Genomic DNA, 21,102 nt, shown 5'->3' with positions numbered 1-21,102 from the left:
TGAGTTTTGAGAATCTTTCATTTTTACCTCCCAAGCTGTTGCAAAGAACATCCTTCATCTAGTTGAGATCTACTGCGTTTTTACCATGTCACACAGTCTGAATTCACTGCTTCACCCACTGCTTCCATTCCCCTGCAGCCAGAGGGCAAAGGCATTAAAGGGAATATGCTGAGTCAGCAGTGCTGGTGTGTAGCTGTAGAGGCCTCCAGCATGTGTCTTTCCCTAACAAGTCCTGTGCATTCATTCTTTCAACTTTAAAATCCTACCTGAAAACCAGCTCTTACTAAGAAAGGTTAATATTTCGTTTCTTCCTTTTGTCTGCATGAATGCCCAAGTGTTTTTTCTCCTTGTCTCTTAAATTTCGTGTTCTGGTGCCTGAGTGATTATTAACAACCCTCTCTCTGCTCAGTAAATGAAATAATAAAGAAGTGAATTGAATGCCATCATTTTGAACACAAACCACATAATAGTCAACATCTTCCTTAGCAACTGCATGTACTCCTTGGTAATCTAAATGCCTTGAAAAGAAGTGCTGGGAAATGGCAATTTTTGAAATTTTGGGCTGTATTATGACTATCTTGTAGGTCTAACAAGCCTAGAGTTTTATCATAAAAAGAAATGTAATCCGGCCACTCTACAGAATGACTCTGAAACTACAGACTTCCTGAGCAACATTTCATTAGACTGCAAAGACTGTAGATACTTGTTTCTAACTACTTAAGATGAATCCTGGGTCTGTGCAGCTAAAGCAAACATGGAACTCAGGAGACAATTTAGCTGCAGATGGGGGTAGCTAGTATGACAAAAAGAAAGGCACTTCCTTTAGTTACCACCCAATCATGCACAGGTCCACCAAGTTGCATTCCTCTGGAACCTGATGGATCCTGTGTCTGACAGTCTCACTGCTGCCTCCTGTGCCTCCCAGCACTGCTTCTTACTTGTCAGTAGAAAACTGCTATCATCTTAGACAAAAATCAGACCTAGACCCTTAGAAACAAATGATCATAAGACCAGCTATAGCACACTATCTTTGCCAGTAAATTAGGACTCTAATATCATGTAAGCGATATTAATAAATCACACTGACCTTCCAGAAACTGTTCTTTACTTTGGAAAACTATGTAACTTATTTAGATACCTAAATCTGAATTTAGATATGAGCTCTAACCTATTAAAGTCTTGGCCAGTCTGTTTGGTTGTGTGATCATTTACAAGACTACAAACGATGACCTATTCTTCTGAAGTAAAATGGGATTCCAGAATTGTGGAAAAATTGTGTAAATGAGTTCAGAATGTATATTTGACAGTACATATGTGATGTCTTCAACATTTCATATCTAAAACCATCCCAGGCTAGAAACAGAATCATGAAAATTCCTGTCTCTCATTCTGTTGCTCCACATACCATTTCAGCAACCCCACATACCATTTCAGCAACCCCAACTTTGTGCTGCTTGCCACAGTGACTTAACATGTTGCACAGCTGCATGACAGGGCATAGACCTACTCCGTATCTGCAATAGTCTGAACCAGATCTGTATAAACCGTTGAGTCTCACCCTGGAGGAGTCTTCAGAATTTAGCAGATATGCATTCACTTCAGCAGATGTGCTGAAAAGACAACATGGATCAGGCGATCACGTGTCATGGTAGGACTCACCGCTTGGAGCATGCTGTCGTTGGCTTGGTCCGTGATTTCAGAAACAATGAATAAGGCAGCTGAGGGATGAAGCAACGCAAACACCATAAATCACACATAAGAGTAGGAAAATAGACCCAATCCTTTCTGTTTGCAAGGGCATCTTTAAAAAAGGAGCATAAAACATCCCCAGCAGCAGCTCCTTTAACTTCTTTGACACGTCAGAATGCAACTGCCCAGCAAATTTAAGACACAGCACAGTGCTGTCAGTTCCCCATCACTGGAAACTGCATCTTACTTGTGGTGACCAAGAGAGCTCATGTGGTACCTTTTAAGCACCTAGCATGGCACAGAATCTTTTTGTGATGTTTTCTGGTCGCAGATTTTTGACAGTTGGAGCTTGTGATAGTAAGAGATTAATGTAATCCGTCTTTAGCCATCCAGAAGCATGGCAATCTAAGGTAATCTGTTTCCCCTTACTGCCAAGGGAGAGGACAGGTCATCGCTTTCTAACAGAAGTGTGTATGAAGTGGTGACATGAATTAACTCCTGGATTCTCCACTGGCAAATAACCTGGGCTAGGGCATGTTTGCTGGCCCTGAGAGCAGTGGCATAACGTGGCTCAGGTCCTAGTCTCTTCCTCTGTGGAACAGGGCATCCTGTCTGGTTTTCGGCGAAGTCTGGGAGCACGCTAGCCATTGCTAGCCAGAAGTGTGACAAGCGTGTGCCAACCACAACCAAGACAGGCAATTGTGGCCACAGGGCTTGAGCATCTGCCCTGGCCTTGTTTAAATTAGTGGTATAGCTATAGTCCCACTGTCAGTGACTACAGTCCTAAATCATGCACGATACTCTGTTCTCAGTCAGAACAGACTGACCTTCAGTCAGTCGCAGACCTTATTGCTATGAATTGGTTTGGATTTACATTCAGTGTAACGGAGATGTGAACTGGTTTCATTAATACAATGTTATTCCTGCTTATGCCAGCCTGGAAGATACTCCCACTGAGGCCACAGCTAAACCTTGCTTTGACTTCAGTGGGAATAAGAGACTTCTGCTTTATCCATCTGGTGTGTTGGAAAGAATGGTATTAGCAGCTGAACATCTGGACTTGTTCTTGATTGTGCAGAACTGATTTTTATGCAATGTCTTTCCAGTTTACTTAGGCTTAAGGAATCCAGAATCCAAATACACAATTCAAACTTCCTGGGTCTCTCCAAAGTTCATAGAGCACAGCAGGCATATCATAGATAATGGTACACAAGCTGGTGGAGCCATCCCAGTTGATTTTAGAATGACCAGGCCAAATATGGACAGAGCCAATGAGGAGTAGAATTTCCCTGATGACTGGGGCAGAACTACAACACCTGCACCATGCTTGTATAGATGGTAACTTCTTCTGTAAGTTCATCATGTCAAAACTATAGGAAGCCCACATGTTTCAATGAAAAAAAAATATGTTTCTTGCCCTAAACTGTCTAAATTAGTTATCAGTTTTTATAGATCTTACATCCAACCTATTGACAAAAAATCTTGAAAATAATCCTCTTCCATATGCTACCAGTATAGATCCTGTACCTCTGCAGAAGCAGAGTTAGCAAAGCAGAATTTTTGTTCTACCCATTTCATTTTACCTTGTGTGGCTTCATACTCTGTAGAATCCGGGCAAAGATTATTCAAGTAATCTGTAGAAAATAATCAGACACAGACATCCAGTAATCAGACTACAGATCCACATAATTTGTAGTGTTATTAACTAAAACATAAAATCCAAATCACAGAATCATAAATGGTTTGGGTTGGAAGGGACCTTAAAGATCATCTAGTCCAACCCCCCTGCTGTGGGCAGGGACATCTTTCATGAGACCTTGTTGCTCAAAGCCCCGCAACCTGACTTGAACACTTCCAGGGATGAGGCATCCACAGGAATGTCCCATATCACTTTATTCCCAGATAATTAAGTGTATATAGCCTCTTTCCAAAGCAAAACTCATTTTTGACTGCATTCTATTTTGAGAATCAATGCAAAAGCATTCATACAGATTTGGACTCATCACATAACTTGGCAGGTATGAAAAATAAACAGAGAGTGACAAAAATATTTCCTTGTTTCTCAGCCAAAAAAATTGCTGAGTAGCACCACTTTACAAATAATTGTTCTTCTAATGAATTCTGTTTTCCAGTCTGAATGAATGATTTTGGCTGTAATGACTGATTTTCTATATTTATAGTAAATTAATTGTATGCATTTTATAGACACAGGAAGGAGACTGGTTCTGTACATGCAGAGTTCAATAATTACTACTAAAAATCACATTCTGAAAATAGATTCTGTAAAATACACACAATATGACTTACATTTACAGGAATTATATTTGCATTATATACAAATCTTTAACCTGTCAGTTTTATTTGGAATACTTGCTTTGGATCATCTGTCTGTTCTTTGTCTGGGTCTTTATGCTTTTAATGACTGTGGTATATGAGTGCCACCATTTTAAAAGCTTAATCCTGAAATACTTCATTCTTATCTTTCTGATGAATCCAGGCTCCTAAATTCTGCATCCAAGAACTAGGTCTCTGTGCTGAGAATGGTGCTGTACATGGATATCCATTCCCGTGAACATTCTGTCTGTGTACATTTCTCTTTCTAGTTCTGGGACTTCCCTGGCATTTGAAACCTACCTGGCTTTGGCATGCATTCAGGAAAGCATCTGCCTGTATTCAGGCAGGCAGGAAGGCGTTGTGCAGTGTTATCCAGCAATATTTAGCATTCCTTTTCACAGCTACAAGCTCTGTCCTTGGCTGTGGAAATTCAACTGAGTGGGCAACTCCTTTTGGCTGTAGTGCAGTAATTGGCAACCAACATTCTCATAAAATACCCTTCCTTATCTGGTAGAAACAGCCAATTAGGAACACACAAATACACCTGCCTATTTTAATTTTTTTTTTTTTACGCTGTCTAGAGAATCTGCAGGACTGCACTGTTCCAGACCCACCCTGTCTTAGCAGGCAAAGAGGAGCTTGGTTTCTTGAGGTGAAGAACTGAAGCAGTAAACCTATTTTCTGGAATATCTTAATCCAGCAGACCTTATCTCACTACACACAAAAGCTTTAATTTTCCCAGTTAGTGCCAGTACCTGGGACAAGAACAAGCTCAAGTTGCTTCAGGCGTAGACAAAACCCAGTCACTGGAGCTGCACTGAAACCCTTCCAGCTCTCTCACAAAATACCATGCTTCATTTTTGCAATTTACCTTGTGGACCACAGAAATGGGCAGAGAAAATGGGGCATAGTGGGGGCATTTCTGACGGAACATGCCAAGTCCTTTTTCATTGATGCAGTATTTATGTGCATGCACTGAAAACAATGTAAGGATCACATGAGACTACTAAATACTGCAACCCACAAGTCTGGAAAGTTGCCCTTAATGTAGACACACCCAGAGAGGGAAGCAAGTCAGACAGAAAAAAAGTCCTACTATTGGCATCCGGTGTTCATTTGTATTGCTCATACTAAAAAAGCAAAACCAGCTGTGAATAATGAGTTGCATCCTTGATCAAAGTGTCTGGAGCAAGATGAAACTGCTGCTAATCTGTGCTGTGAATAAAAATGTCATATGGTCACTTTGTTCTGCTGCATTTATAGGAGTCCCTTCTGATACGCTGTGCCCTTCATTGGCTGTTGAGTGTGGGGAGGGTTTATTGCTTCCTTTTTACTGTCCCATGCATAACCCATCTGGTATCCCTCTCTACCCACACATGTACTCCCAAAGCATTTCTCCATCTTTATGTCTATGGATCCCTGCTCTGCTGTGTTCTGATCTGACTAAATTACTTGATGACACTGAGATTCATTGTTACATTTCACCATTTCCTTCCCCAACCAGTTCACTACTTACATACCTAAACTTCACAGTTCTTTCTAGGGGCCGCATCCTGCTCCAGAAAGTTTGCTCCCCTCACAGGCTCAGACTTGCTAGATTTGCTGTGGCTTGCAGAGAATGAGACATTGGAGGGAACACAACCCCCCTTGGAGACACTCCAGGTGGGAGTGTTGTTACTGTAAATGTAAAATCTGTAAATGTACTGTTAATGTAAATTTGCATCTCTGCCTCCTACAATGCAGAGAAATTGGACCGAGATTTTGACTTAAACTTATCAGTAGCCTTAGGTGTACCATACACAGGGCTTAGGGTGCAGTACTGGGTACAACTGCTTTGTCGATGAAGTAGAAGGAGATGGTGCTTGCCATTGTCATACAGGACACAGTGCAGAGTCCCCTTGCTGGGGACTGCTGTCCTCTACAGTGTCTGATAATTGTCCTTGAAATAAATAAAATCAAACCTGTTTGCTAGCAGTGAGGCTGAACTCTGCCTCTCCTAATTCACAGAAGGAAAAAGCCAAAAAGGATTGGCTAAATGCACCTGACTTTGCACTTTTTTGTGACTTTTCATTATGGTTGTGCTGAAGAATTGCCCTGCTCCTTCCCAGGCTCCCTGACATTTCCTGAATCCTGTACTAAGCATATTGAAGTTCCCAGGAAATCCCACACTGCTTCAGCCTTATTTTAGCTGTCTTGGCATCAACGTGTGGCACAGTGGAGGCACAGAACATCATGGGAGGGTTTCCACTGAGTACCTTTGAGACTGATTTTACTGACCTGTGAGCAGCACATGATACTGGAAGACACGCTGCACCACTTTCAAAAGCTGGTGTTTCACACTCTGAGGGCTGCCACCAGAGCTCTGCTGTCCTCAATGGAAGGGAAAGGAAACACAAAGATCAGGGATGTGTGAGCAAACTGTTGTCTCCACCTGATGTGTGGACTATAAAAGTTTGCTACCAGTTGCATTGAACCATTCCCAATTTACCCAGCTTGCTAGGGGGTATTGTCTTAGTGACTATAAATAAGTACTGTAGACAGTTTATTTCCTATGACATAATTCACAAATAGTTTGGACTCAGAGGCAAAAGGCAGGAAAGCAAATACTATTTTGAAGGTAAAGGATGGATAGATATTTTAGGGTGGCATCTGAAGACAGAGGTGTCAGATATCAATGAAGCTTGTTATCGTTGTTCCTTTTTTGGACAGCAAAGCATCTCCCTGTGATTGAGTTGGAACTGAATGTCCAGAAAGTGTTTACAAGAAAATAAGGTGAGGTTGTGATCTGATTTAAGATACACATGGAAAAGAAGTAGCATTTTTCTCTTTACCTTTACCCTTTAGATTCGATCCATTGCATGTCGTCGCATGTCAGGACTAGTCAGCATGGGTTTATGGAAGGCAAGGAAGCTTGCTGTGTATCTATTAAGTGTCACAACATTGCTGCAAAACCAACAGCAAGCCGCAAAATTCAATCTTCAAAAGTCTACACATCTCCAGAGGCACCAAGAAACAGAAGCTGATAGGAGTAGCACAAAACCCAGCTGGTTCTTTACAAGGTCAGAGTCCAAAACCCAGTCAAGTTTCACAGGGTTTCAGTGTTCATTGTCCAACATTTATGAAGTGTTTGCCACTTGTGAAAGGACAAAAGGAGACCAGGAATCTGTTTAAAGGAAGGCTGGCAAGAGACAGCATATTCCAAGGCAGTGGAGATGTTTCATGTTACTGTATTACTTCTCTAAATGGCTGACTGCTCTCACCAAATGTGCATTCAGGGTTGTGCTGAGCATTTCCAGTCCCCCATACTCAAGTCAAATGTTCCAGAAAGAAGATGAGGCCCTAAATTCTGTGCTGTTAGACTGGAAACTAATAGCAGTCGTGCCTTAAGAAAAATGCGATAGGAAAGGATTGAGAGACACCTCCCCATCATTTGTGTGTGTATGCATGCCTGCAAGAGGGCAAGAAGTTACAGAACTCGCTGATTCTAGGGCAAAATCCTGCTGATCTCATCGTAGAAAAAGCCTCATCTTCCTTCTTAGAAATAAGAGCTAATTCTCAGGATTAATAGTTAAGACAGAAGGTTACAGGCCTATGGCTGGGAGGGATGCTAGGAATACAGGCTTTCAGTAGAAAGCCTGCATTTGTCAAGTTCGTGTTCAGAGCAGTGAGCCATCAGAACTCCCCTTAGCTGCTAACAGGAAATAATTGTGGTGACTGCAAGGTGTCTGTCTGCAAATACTGACTTCCAAATGTCTTTTGAAATTAATTGTTATCCTTAATATTTCACATGTGCTTCAGAGAAGAACACAATCCGTACCCCATAGAGCCAGCATTCTAAATAACCTTTAAGGTCCGATTACTAAATTATGCTTACAGCCCCTCTGCCACCCAAGTAAACATTGTTATTTCTCTTACCAGATAAAGATAATAAGAAACAGGAGTTCCAGACCCGCAATAAAGTAGTATGGAATTTAACCATTTTAGCTCAATAGTTAGTGTAGCCAAACTGAACTTTCCCATCCACATATGAGTTGATGCTTTTGAAATTATGTGAAGTGGCCACATTGCCTGTACTTTAAAATGTAATCAGTAATCACGGAATTTCTGTCACGTGTATCTTGATGGTGTTTTTCAGTTATTCAGCACGGATGACTGAGTTAACACAACTGGAAAATACGTGTTTCTTGCTACAGGGCCAGAGCTTACAGGCCTAGAGGTTACAAACCATTCAGGGAGTCTAGATGCAAAGAACCCTGGATGTGTCTGGACAGTGGACTTTGTGTCTTCCTGTGCAGTTCAGTGTTGCCTGTCACAACATCCTCTATAAACAGAGGAAGCAGTTAACAGGCATTTAAAAATGCAGAGAAATGCAGTTGTAAAGATGTTGTGGGTGGATCGATGCCAGCAGCTCAGCACCTGTATAGGGTAATCCTAACTTCATCCTGGCCAGACGCAGTATAAAAGAAAGGATGGAAAATGCAGTGAAAGAAGAGAAGATATGAAGAGATGGTAATAACAGTAGTTACTAACTCTAGCACATCCTCAAAGAGCTTGATAAGTTAATATGTGACTGAGAAAATTCTCCACTGTGTGTATATATTTCAGCAAAATACACTCATAGATCTGTAGATTCATAAACATACATTCTGTATGCACACACAGGCATCTGTGGGCAACAGACACAGACACAGAAACACATCATGCACGTGTGAACATCTCACTTCAGTTTTAGCACCAGGATCTGTGAAGAGAGCTATTCTCCCGTTCTACCCTATGTGAACACTGGTGGAGTTGCAGATAAAATATTTTTTGAGTAAGCCCTATGTACAATCATGCATTAATGCAGGTAAAAAAACATGGGAGACTTACCTCAAACTCCTGAATTATGGTAGCCAGTTGGGAATATTTAAGGCAGGTTTCATCTAGCAAAGCCAAATTCCTATCAAACTGCATAATGTATGCTGTGTGGTGATTCAACCTTGATTTTCTGGAGAGAAAAACATCAGCAACTTTCTGGTGTTCCTCCCTAAGGCAACAGAAAGAAAAGAAGCAGCAAATAAAAAAAAAAATAAAAGAAGAGCCATACTTCTTTCTCGTTGTATTAAACCCACAGTGGCTAAGGACATTTTGCAGCTAAAGCCTAGGTTAAATGGCAGGAAAGAGAGAGTGCTTCACTGACATACTGGACAAAAAAAGGGGTTTCTGTATAATGGGCACCATGAGGGGCTGATCCTTTGGCTGTGCCTCTGCCATGGCAGCACCGTGTGGCTGTAGTGGGTAGAACGTCTCCTTTTTGGACACAGCTTCCATTTCTCTAAGACCCTCCAGCTGCTACAGTGCTTTGAACACTGATTGGGGGGGATAATACAACACCTTCATTTGTAACAAAGAGCTTCTAGCAAAACTCAAATGGAAGAGAAAGGTCTATGGAATGTGGAACAAGGGACAGGCCACTTGGAACGAATGCAGGAACGTTGTCAGAGCATGCAGGGAAGCAACGAGTAAGGCTAAGGCCCATCTGCAATTGAATCTGGCAAGGGATGTCAAAAACAACAAGAAGGGCTTCTTCAACTACATCAGTAGCAAACAGAAGACTAAGGAAAATGTGGGCCCGCTGAAGGTGGAGTTACTGAATGCCTTCTTTGCTTCAGTCTTAAGTGGTAAGGCTTGCCCTCAGCCATCCCAGTCCCTGGAGGTGAGAGAGGAAGCCTGCAGAAAGGATGACCTTCCCTTGGTCGAAGAGGATTGTGTGAGAGATCACTTAAGCAGTCTGGACACCCACAAATCCATGGGCCTTGACGGGATGCACCCACGGGTGCCGAAGGAGCTGGCGGATGCCATTGCTGAGCCACTCTCCATCATCTTTGAAAGGTCCTGGAGAACAGGAGAGGTGCACGAGGACTGGAGGAAAGCCAATGTCACTCCAGTCTTCAGAAAGGGCAAGAAGGAGGACCCAGGGAACTAGAGGCCGGTCAGCCTCACCTGCATCCCTGGAAAGATGATGGAACAGCTCATTCTGGAGATCATCTTTAAGCAAGTGGAGGAAAAGAAGGTTATCAGGAGTAGTCAACATGGATTCACCAAGGGGAAATCCTGCTTGACCAATCTGATAACTTTCTATGATGGCATGACTGGCTGTGTAGATGAGGGGAGAGCAGTGGATGTTGTCTGTCTTGACTTCGATGTTGTCTGTCTTGACTTCAGCAAGGCTTTTGACACTGTCTCCCAGAACATCCTGCTAGGTAAGCTCAGGAAGTGAGGGCTAGATGAGTGGTCAGTGAGGTGGACTGAGAACTGGCTGAATGGCAGAGCTCAGAGGGTTGTCATCAGCGGCCCTGAGTCTAGTTGGAGAGTTGGGTGGAAAGGAACCTGATGAAGTTCAATAAGGGCAAGTGTAGAGTCCTGCACCTGGGGAGGAATAACCCCATGCACCAGTACAGGCTAGGAAAGCAGCTCTGTGGAGACGGACCTGGGAGTGCTGGGACACAACCATGAGCCAGCAGTGTTCCCTTGTTGCCAAGAAGGCCAGTGGTCTCCTGGGGTGCATTAAGAGGAGTGTGGCCAGCAGGTCGAGGGAGGTTCTACTTCCCCTCTACTCTGCCCTAGTGAGGCCCCATCTGCAGTGCTGTGTCCAGTTCTGGGCTCCCCAGTTCAAGAAAGATGAGGAGCTACTGGAGAGAGTCCAGCACAGGGCTACGATGATGATGAGGGGACTGGAGCATCTCTCCTACAAGGAAAGGCTGAGGGAGCTGGGCTTGTTCAGCCTGAAGAGAGAAGGCTGCGAGGTGATCTCATAAATGCTTATAAAGATCTTAAAGGTAGGTGTCAAGAGGATGGGGCCAAGCTCTTTTCAGTGGTGCCCAGCGACAGGACAAGGGGCAACGGGCACAAACAAGCACAGGAAGTTCCGTCTGAACATGAGGAAGAACTTCTTTACTTTGAGGGTGACGGAGCACTGGAACAGGCTGCCCAGAGGGGCTGTGGAGTCTCCTTCTTTGGACATACACAAACCCCACCTGGACGTGATCCTGTGCAGCCTGCTTTGGGTGACCCTGCTTCAGCAGGGGGGTTGGACTAGATGACCCACAGAGGTCCCTTCCAACCCCTACCATTCTGTGATTCTGTGATTCTGTAACATTGTATCTTCAGCTCTCCTTCATTGCCCCCTTCTCAGCACTGCTCCACCATCATCTGTCTCAGCACCCAGTAGCACAGTACTGAAATATTTATGAAGCATGTACAAGGAGAGAAGAAGACAAAATCTGAGATCACAAAAGAGTAATCATAGTTAAGAGAGGAACATGAGTTCCTGGGGATGTCAGAGCAACAGAGTATCTGGGGGAGCACAGGCACAGGGAAGGACTTAGGGAATATTCAAGGGTGATGGTGACTGGGGAACCTGTAGGAGCGCAGCCCTATGCCGTGTGTCATTCTGTTGTGTTGGCAGCATTTGCAGTACGGCTGTCTTTTTTTCCCAGTGCCACAGAGTAGTTCTGGACAGAATCTAAGGGCGTTTCCAGTTGTCTGTTTTGTCTTAGGGAACAGGCAGCATGCTGCTAGAGTAGGGCTGTGACTTCTTTAGGACACAACAGTCATTTTAGATCCCAGCTGGAAACACCACTTCTGTTTGTATTATGAGTGTATAAATCATAAATCATTGATTATTTTTTATAAGTCTTTCTGCCATTTGTAACATTCCTGTGGTGGACATGAACCAATATGCAGTTTCCTTTAGTCTTCTCTTGTTACGTGCTTTGACTTGAAAGTGCATGGCTGACCAGGAGAGCTATGCCCTGCATTTAGGACTGTTACAAAAAAGTTCTGATCTAATTGACTTCCTTATCTGCGCAGTGGCAGTGCTGGGATAGGATCAGCCACTGCCAGTGACCACTGCCTCCTGGAGTCCAGCAGGGTGGAGGTGTGGGGCTCCATGGACCATCATAAGCTGTCAGAGCCAGAGTAGTTCAGTCTAGGTTAGGGGCTGTGCTGGCTGCTGTAGGTTTAGTCAGTTTGGATATGCAGAGGTAATTTCTGTTAGACATTCTTATTCCACCAGTTTGATAGACTAGGGCCTGGCAACTTGGCTTAAGTCAGAGGTCTGCTTAACTGAATGAATTCTGGAGCTTTGCCTGTCTAGGCATGGTCTTATTTTCTCATGGAAAAACTTTGCCCTGTGAGGATGTTTGGCTTAGGTGGAGCCCCTCAGCAGGCTGACCGTGTCTGTTTGGCTCGGAAGCCTAGCCTGTGCAGAGCCTTGCCTTGGTGCTGGGAGCGAGGGGGGTTCCTTATCCTTATCTGAGAGCTGCGCAGTTTCTATGTAGATTTCCATAAGCAGATGATCTTCTTTAGGATCAGTTCTGATTTCTGCTGTTCCTGCCTCCCATGGCATAAGTCTGTGACCTTCAGGCCATGAGTGTGAAACTGCTTGGCAATGACTATGAACTGGCATCAGAGGATAACGCATATGAAGCAGGCTGTCCTCACACTGACTGACCGGGCCATTTCAAAGTCATGGGCTGTGCACTCTGCAAATGTTTCAGTATTTGGTTTCTTGGCCTGACAGCCTCTACATTTACTTGCTGCCTGAATGCAAAATCTGCCAAAGTAGCTCAGGTTCTACTCCTTTCATCTCTGCTGGAAACCGAGCCTTCCTGCTAGTGGGGTTAAAGGAACACTGACAAGTTCACCTACCTGCTGTGGAAGGTAATTTAAGCCCATCAAACTATGCCATTCCATACTTACCATTTAAGGACTCTTTCTTCCAGTTCTCCCAGGATATCTTGGTGTAATTCATAAATTTCAGGGAGTTCACTTAAGCCCTGCTTGAGTTTAACTTCCTCCTGTTCATTTTCATCTCCTTCTCCAAGTATTTTCAGGATACCTTCATAGAAATCCTGTGAACAACAATACAGAAATTAGGCAAAAAGACTTAAAAGTCTTTTTTCTGAAATTATCATTACAGTTTCTTGACTCCTAAACTGTGCTTTCTAGGAATTATAAGATATGTCATCAGTAGTGATGGAGTGTGTTCAGTATAGCAAGGAGATCACAGCATGTTTTCTTCTGTCCATTAGTTCATACACATTTTCAGCTGAATTCCACAATGCTGTCAACTCAAAATTAAACATTTCACCTGACCAAGCCATTAGACCATTATGCATACAATGAGCTTCATATCTTTTTATTTACCTTGCCTTTTTTTCCTGATATTCTGGGTGTAGTTGGTCTCATTTTTATAGTGTTTCTTACCAGAAACGTAATTTTTAAAAATGAAGGATGGGATTCTCCCATCACTTCATTGTGTCCAACAGCTTGACATGAAACACATGAGCGTCTACATGTCTTATGTTAAAATTTGCAACACTTGTCTCCAAATCTGAGCTTAAAGAGAGGAAGAAGCTATAAATTTAAGCTGTGGAACAGATCATTTTCCCTATGAAACCTATCTGAGACCTTTTTACTCCATCTTAGAAATGGTTTTGATCCTGAAGTGGTTTATAAATTATACGAGCACAAGAGCAATTTCCTCTATATTAAAATGCAGCCAGCTCTGGTATGTAATGGGGCACCCGTTTAAGAATGCATAGCAAAATGTTTCCCCAGCTTTGACTTGGAAGTAGGAATAAGGCCTCCATCTGAAACTGGAGAGATAATTTGTGTTAGATCCCCGGGCATTAGAAAATCATCCCAACAGCAGACAGCAAATATTTTGTGTGCAAAACATTGCTTAAAGTCTCCTTCATCCGGACCTCTGGAGGCTGAAATGTTTTCTGGTCAAAGCCTGATTCCTACAGAATCCATCTTCTCTGCTTCAGACTTTTAAAAGAGCTTCTGCTGGCACCTGGATACGCTCAAGAGACTTTGGCCCCTGTGGTGCCCTGATCCTTTCCAGGTTCCTACCAGCCACTGCTGTTTCCCCTGCCTGCTGCTGCCAGACACATGCCCTCTTCACAGGCGGTGGGTAGAGAGGCTCAGGCATTTAAAGCTGCCTGGGCTTTGGGGAGGTCTGAATGCAAACTGTGGCAATGGTGTGCAAGGCAGTGCACAACGCAACGAGGCAGGAAAGCTGATACTGTGCAGAGGTATAACTAACGCTTTGCTGCTGAGTGGCGTCAGGCAGGTTCCTAACCCAGGGATTCTGGCTGCTTTTGCCAGGAGCTAGAACACTAACTAGATGGTTTATCTTCATAGCAGTATCTGGTGTTCAAAAGCCACAGCCTTGATGCAATAAAATTAAAAGAGTGGGATTTCAGCACCTGCTTCTTCAGTATTGCTACAAGTTCAAGTCATTAAAAAGCATTAGTATAGTATTCAGTGTTTGCCTGAAGATGGGCCTGCAGAACTGTTACAGGTTTAATTCTCCTCTCCACTCCCTGTAAGGAGATGACTGTGTGTTCCTCCATCAGGGTCAGGTTGGGCTCTTACTGTAGAATTTTCCATTTCTGCTAGTCAGGTCTTCATGGGCAAAGTATCTGAATCTCAGTTTTTCTATGAAAATAAGTGAACAACTAGAAATCTAAGTGCATCCCAGTTGTGATGAGAGCAGAAACTGGATATGTGTATAGAATTGATCAGAAACAAATTCTGTGTCTTTTCCAGTCTTTTTCTGCATCCCAATAAGCCGTGAAGTGCATGGAGTTTTTATTGCACGAGATGAGGAAAAAAGGGATGAGAGTGAAAACCAGAGTAAATAATCAAAACAACAGCTCAGTAGAGAGGCCACATTAACTGTGAGGTTTGAAAACTCCTGATGACTTGTTTTGGTGCAGCAGCTGCAGATTACGAGATTGCAAACCTTCCTTCCTCATAAAAATACTATCTGTCCTTATCTGACCTTCCTTTCTTTTTTGTGTGTGAAGGTAAGGCCAGGGAATTGCAACATTCTCTCTTATTGCTAGCCAGCCTACACAGGCTGCTCTTTTCCGGTAGGTACCTCAAATCAGATATTGCTTTTAAATTCAGCACTAAAAATACTTCAATGGAGGCTTTGTAGGTGAATATACTTAGATTCACTGACTTTGAAGCCAGGAGGGACCATATTGATTGATATATGATCTAGTGTGATCTGATCAGTAGTCCAGACGACAAGACTTACTAGAATATAGCGTTACTAGGAAAACAACCAACTCTGATTTAAGACAGAATCTACCACGTTATGGATATACGAACACTGCATCCTTAGAAAAAAACAAGTCTGAAAAGGGGCTTTTGTGATCTCATGAAGGGTCAGGTAGCTCATAACCACATACAAAGCCCAAGCATCTAATCACAGCAGCATTGGTGTTAAAGCCCTGGTTGTATGCTGTCAGACTAAGGCCATCACACTAGGAGTTGTTCTTCCAGCAGGTTTGCACTGAGCTGTGCTTCAGCCCAAGATCCAGTGTGAAGGAAAGCTTTAGTGTCTGACCAGTCTGGCCAGATCCATGCTGTGAATGTATTTTTTCACACGCTACTCTTCAAACAGTAACTTATTATTAAAACCGATGATTTTTCAAAGATATATTAAAAACATTCTCTGTCTGCCCATAAAAGCCAAATCATCAGGAAGAAAAATGCAGCTGCTTTAACAGTCACTGAGAAGGTGATTCTGCTGGATGAGTTAATAGAAATGGCAGCTAGATTTTTCCACTCCAAGACCATTTCTTGGCCTCCTGCCCCACTGTATGTGATATGGCCAAACGTGCTGTGAAAGGAAGCAGGGGCTTGATAAAAAGAAACCTCTAAGGTCGTACAGCTCATTGGAAGATGCCAAGCTGTTTCTGTCCAGCCCTGAACCAGGACGGGATAGGTTGAGTATCTTCCTCTATCAGGATCTAGTGATCATGAAACCAAAAATTGCCAAAAAGTCAAATTCTGTTCCCTGAACTTTTAGGGACAATTTTACGAACTTCCCGGGGCCGTACTGAGATTTACCATGTCATTTCTCATTACTCTAGCTTCTGTCTGGTTAAGTTTTATAAGTACATGGAGTAATTAAGGAGGAATCTGAAAGAACTGATTTTCATGAAACTTGCTAATGTCCAGGTACGAGCAACTTAACAGAGTATGTTTACTGGGGATTATATTTCACATTAGATAATTGACATTAGCTTGATTAAATTAAGGTAGCTGTATTGATTTCAGCATGCTGGGGATCTGTTTGGTATGACTCTGGTCCTGCTGAAAGGTTCTGTAAGGAACAGGAGAGCCTCTGGGCAAAGAACTTCAAAATTCCTCTCTCCTCACCAGTGGGAACTGACTCCAGGCAAGAGCAGTTTTTGAATCTCCTCAGATTCTTTCCTGGCTCTTCTGTTGTAACACTGTCAACTGCAGTGTACACGCTGGCTCACTATGAACTGGAATGACTGGAATGGATGGTCCATCTGTGTGGCTGGATGGTCACACTCAAAGAGTTGCAGTCAACGGCTCAATGTCCAAGTGGAGACCAGTGACGAGTGGCATTCCTCAGGGGTCAGTATTGGGACCAGCGCTGTTTAGAATCTTTGTCAGCAAAGTGGACAGTGGGATTGAGTGCACCTTCAGCAAGTTTGCCAATGACATCAGGCTGTGTGGAACGGTTGACACGCTGGAGGGAAGGAATGCCATCCAGAGGGACCTTGGCAGGCTTGAGAGGTGGGCCTGTGTGAATCTCATGAAGTTCAACAAGGCCAAGTGCAAAGTCCTGCAACTGGGCCAGGGCAATCCCAAGTACAAATACAGGCTGGGCAGAGAACAGATTGAGAGCAGCCCTGAGAAGAAGGACTTGAGGGTGCTGGTTGACAAGAAGATCAACATGACCCAGCAATGTGCTCTCTCAGCCCAGAAGGCCAGCCATATCGTGGACTGCATCAAGAGCAGCGTGGCCAGCAGGTCAAGGGAGGGGATTCTGCTCTGCTCTGGTGAAACCCTCACCCCTCCGGGAGTCCTGCATCCAGCTCTGGAGCCCTCAGCACAGGAAAGACATGGACCCATTGGAGCAGGGCCAGAGGAGGCCACAGCAGTGATCTGAGGCTGGAACCCCTCTGCTGTGAGGAAAGGCTGAGAGAGTTGCAGCTGTTCAGCCTGGGAAAGAGAGACCTTGGAGCAGCCTTCCAGTACCTGAAGGGGGCTTATAGGAAAGATGGGGACAAACTTTTTAGTAGGGCCTGTTGTGATAGGACAAGGGATAATGGTTTTAAACTGAAAGAGGGTAGATTTAGATTAGATATGAGAATGAAATTCTTCAGTATGAGGGTGGTGAGGCCCTGGCACAGGTTGCCCAGAGAAGTTGTGGATACACCCTCCCTGGAAGTGTTGAAGGCCAGATTGGATGGGGCTTTGAGCAGCCTGGTCTAGTGGAAGATGTCCCTGCCCATGGCAGGAGTGTTGGAACTGGGTGATCTATAAGGTCCCTTCCAACCCAAACCATTCTGTGAACATGTAATAGGTAGTAGCCAAAACGAAAGTTGCACATACACGAAGTTTTTTTAGCAACTATGACAGACTAAGCATTTGTTTTCTTTTTTACTAACTGTATCCTGGATAAAACAAACACATTTCTGAAAGAGTATTACTGTGTTTTGTAATTATATGAGTCTGATTTCCACAATGTGTCCTGCCTCAGTACCACAAATAATCCCAGTGTTGTGCTATTCCAGCTCCCATTTTTTCCTGGTGTGTGAGTGAGCCTGTCTAACTACATATTTCAGCCAGTGTACACTCCAGAGGCTTTCCAACCAACTAAGGCAGTCATGTTCTGGATGCTTTTCCTAACTCAGAGGAATCTGCAACCTTTCAGAGTCCTCAGTTATAATTAATCCAGACTGGGGGAAGGGGAAGAATCCAAAGGGTTCTTTCAGCTTATTGTGCCTGGGGAAGTCATGAATAGCTGTAGTAATTTCACTACTGATGTGCTTAAGTAACCTATTATGTTATAGAAACGTCATCTTTTCCAAATTAGCATCAAACAGCTCTGTATCTGTCCACTTTCCACCATAGCTGAGCAACAAGATTAACACTCCTTTCCCACAGCATCTCAGTGGATTTAACTAGTCATTAATTGCCTGCCCCTTTGATTATAATGAATTCTCATACAAATGATTTAATTCCAGTTGCCTGGATAGCCAGCTTCCTAATGATTAATAAAAAACCTGCAGCATAACAGTAATCACTATAAACATCCATCTAAAAAAAAAATAATTATGTCACTATTGACAATGCTGAGTGCCTGGGAAGCCATTAATCAGATGTAAAGTGCTTTTGCAGTCTCACTAATTCTAATCAATCATGGCACCTGAAGGTCCCCAAGTCTGTGACCCAAGCCCCATGTCTAAACACAGAAGGTACCAAACACTGAGTCCATATAATTCCTTGCTGGGTCACAACTTTCTTAGAACAGAAGCATGAACTGAAGTCACTCAGTTCAAGGCTCTGGCATGATGGCCACAGAGCTCAGTCTCATCCAGGGGTATATGAGCCTACAGATCTCACTCCTCTCCTGTGCCTATACCTGCGCCAGTATTTATGTGTGCATATGTGAAAGCATAACCCAAGATGGCTAGGTGACATAGAAGGTTAGCAACTCTTTTACAAAAATAAATCGTTGAAACACAAAACTTTTCATTACATTTTGGGCACCCATAAATAAGGCCTTTACAGCCATCCAATGGCCAAATCCCTAACATCCCTGAAATAAACCCCACAAATAAGTGAAACAAAAAGGGATAAAACCCAAGCCACAAAGATTGGTTGGGGTTTTTTCTTCTTCTTTTGTTTGCGCACATCACTAACACACACAAACTTTTTTCCCAAGAATGCCTCTGAAGAACTTCTGTTCTCTGCTGGAAGTGGGGAGCCCATTATAAGGGCGTGAGACAATGAGGAATGTGGGGTTAGTTTCAACAAGAACTTATGGTTTATGTGGAGCACTGCCTAACTGTTACATGCTTGGCTCTTGGAGTACAATCTGATACCCTCTGTGAGGTGATGAGGCTCACTGTAGGGTGCTGGGATATGAGATGCTTTAGAGATGCTGGCAGTGCCTGCCACTGCTAAGAGGAAACAGTGGTTACAGGAGAGTTATGAAAAAACAAAGATTTTAGGTATCTGGCTCAGGGCTACAGAAAGGAAGACAAATTCACTTGGGATCAGAAACCTGGAAACCTTTGTAGCAGGTAGTTATCTCCAGGTACTCTTTCAAAGGAGTCAGCAATGGCAGCAGCCAGAGGTTTTTGGTAGAGCACTTAGCAAGAAAGTTCTCTGCAGGATTCAACATCTATGTGAAATGCGATATTCTGATCCAAAGGCAAGAGGGGTAGTTAATGGGACAAGAGTTAGTTCTGGGTTTTGCTTCCAGGATTTTGTGAGCAGATGTAGAAATGTTGAGGTTGTGTATAAAATCTCTGCAAGAAGGGGCTGAATATGCTTTGGAGTCCTGCTTCAAAAATAAATTGTAGCAAACCTGTATGCGTATCAACAGCCATTTTGCCAGATGGATACATCCCATACTTAATGCAGTCCTTTCTGCATTTCACCCCTGTTGCCTGTTAGCCTTTATTAGCTTGAGAACATTTAACCTTGCAGGACCCTAGTGAAAGGAAGGAAAACTAATCTCTTGTCAACTAAACCACTGCTCCAGGCAAGTAGTTTACCCAGGACAAAAAACCTGCCTATATATATATATATATGTATGTATGTATGTATGTATGTATGTATTTGTTATGTTGGGTGATTTCTCTTCTTTAACTTCTACTTGAAAATAATCCAGGGTACATTAATCCAGTCTGGATCCAGAATATCTGTTTTGCTTCTTCTGTGTATAACAGAATAGGCCAAGTTAGATTAGTTCATCCAACGGCCCGTGGATCCTGGGGAACCAGGGACTACTGCAACCAGTCTAGTAGGGATAGTTAGGAAATGATAGGAACTAAATCAGTCTCTGCCTTCACTGTAAAAAGCTGATGGTTCTGCCACCTGCAATAGGCTAACCAACCATGTACATTAGAGAGGTGAGTAGACTGGAGAAGAGAAAGTCAAGATCTTGACTGACAGCCTAGCTAAACAAATAGCTGTATTTGAAAGAAAACTTTTAAAAATGCTACATCTCCTTCTTGGCTTTCTGTTGTTATTTGTTCATCTTCTAAAGCAGTGGTGTATAAAATGCTAATCCAATCATAACAGAAATCCTAGTTCTTGCGTATTTACTGCAGTGGCAGGAGAACAGAAGGAGAAGGGAGTACACAATTATATTTGCTTTGCCAATAGTAATTTGTAGTCCTACAGTTTGACCAGCAGTTGCTCTGCAGATGGGAATGGAGGTTCCTTCTCACTGGCTCTCAGCACTATGTTCCCAGCATTAGGCCTGCATTTGAGCCAGAAATTGTGAATTTCTAGTAGAAGATGGTAAGGTTGTAGAGCAAGGCCACACTTTAACAGCTCAAGAGAAATATCTGAATGGAAAAGTTTCCGTGAACAAAAAGTGCACATTATACTAGAAGGACGAGATTGCTAGACTCTGTGGCTGGAGTAGAAAAGCTCTGAATGCTTGCAGTCGAAGTAGTGTGTTCCAGATCTTGGGTCCTGAAGCAAAGTCTCTACCTGCTCATTGTTGCATCATCTCACTGGAAGGATGGAAGCTTCTACCTGCAATAATGCACAAAGTAGAAAAGAGCTCAACTGCTTCCTGGATTCTGAAGTATCATCATGATGTTGATAATGGGGGAAAGAAATCTTAACTCCAAAAGAGTCTGACGCAGTGCTTTGAAGAAGCTAATCATCTGCTGTTCTTGCGGTCACCTGCCAGAGAAAAACTATATAAATTTATCCCAGCCAAAGCTCTGACCTCTGATGCTGTCATGGCTGAATCAGCTTCCCTGCTTATACCTCTACTCTGTGTTAAAGAACAGGAAAGGACTGATGGGTGAGTAAATTCACCTAGGATATGTCTACAATTTTCAAGGAGAATTCTGGTTGGGGAGATGTGTGAGTTACCATTAGGGAACAGAGCTGACAAAAAAAAACTAAAAAAGAAGTGTACAGAGCAGATACATCAGTGGATAACCATGGCCATTTTCCTTCCTCAGTCCCCATGTGGGGATATTGGCACTTCAGCTGCAGAAATCA

General features: G+C 43.2%; 1 protein-coding gene across 2 annotated transcripts in view; it reads right to left on the bottom strand.

Moving 5' to 3' along the window:
- The window catches only part of FGD5 (FYVE, RhoGEF and PH domain containing 5), a 111,810-nt gene that overhangs the window by 30,406 nt on the left and 60,302 nt on the right, over window positions 1–21,102 (bottom strand). The window contains exons 6-10 of one of the 2 annotated variants that reach the window (XM_075432805.1): window positions 12,766–12,917; window positions 8,893–9,049; window positions 6,301–6,388; window positions 3,273–3,323; window positions 1,660–1,718 (exon numbers count right to left, since the gene is read on the bottom strand). In XM_075432805.1, the coding sequence (XP_075288920.1) occupies window positions 1,660–1,718; window positions 3,273–3,323; window positions 6,301–6,388; window positions 8,893–9,049; window positions 12,766–12,917 (507 nt within the window). The remainder of the gene's footprint in view (window positions 1–1,659; window positions 1,719–3,272; window positions 3,324–6,300; window positions 6,389–8,892; window positions 9,050–12,765; window positions 12,918–21,102) is intronic. The other variant, XM_075432806.1, reaches the window with a different exon arrangement.

The sequence above is a fragment of the Opisthocomus hoazin genome, chromosome 11, assembly GCF_030867145.1.
Source record: "Opisthocomus hoazin isolate bOpiHoa1 chromosome 11, bOpiHoa1.hap1, whole genome shotgun sequence".
In the NCBI taxonomy this organism is placed as follows: Eukaryota; Metazoa; Chordata; class Aves; order Opisthocomiformes; family Opisthocomidae; genus Opisthocomus; species Opisthocomus hoazin.
This window is presented reverse-complemented; position numbering and strand designations above follow the sequence as displayed.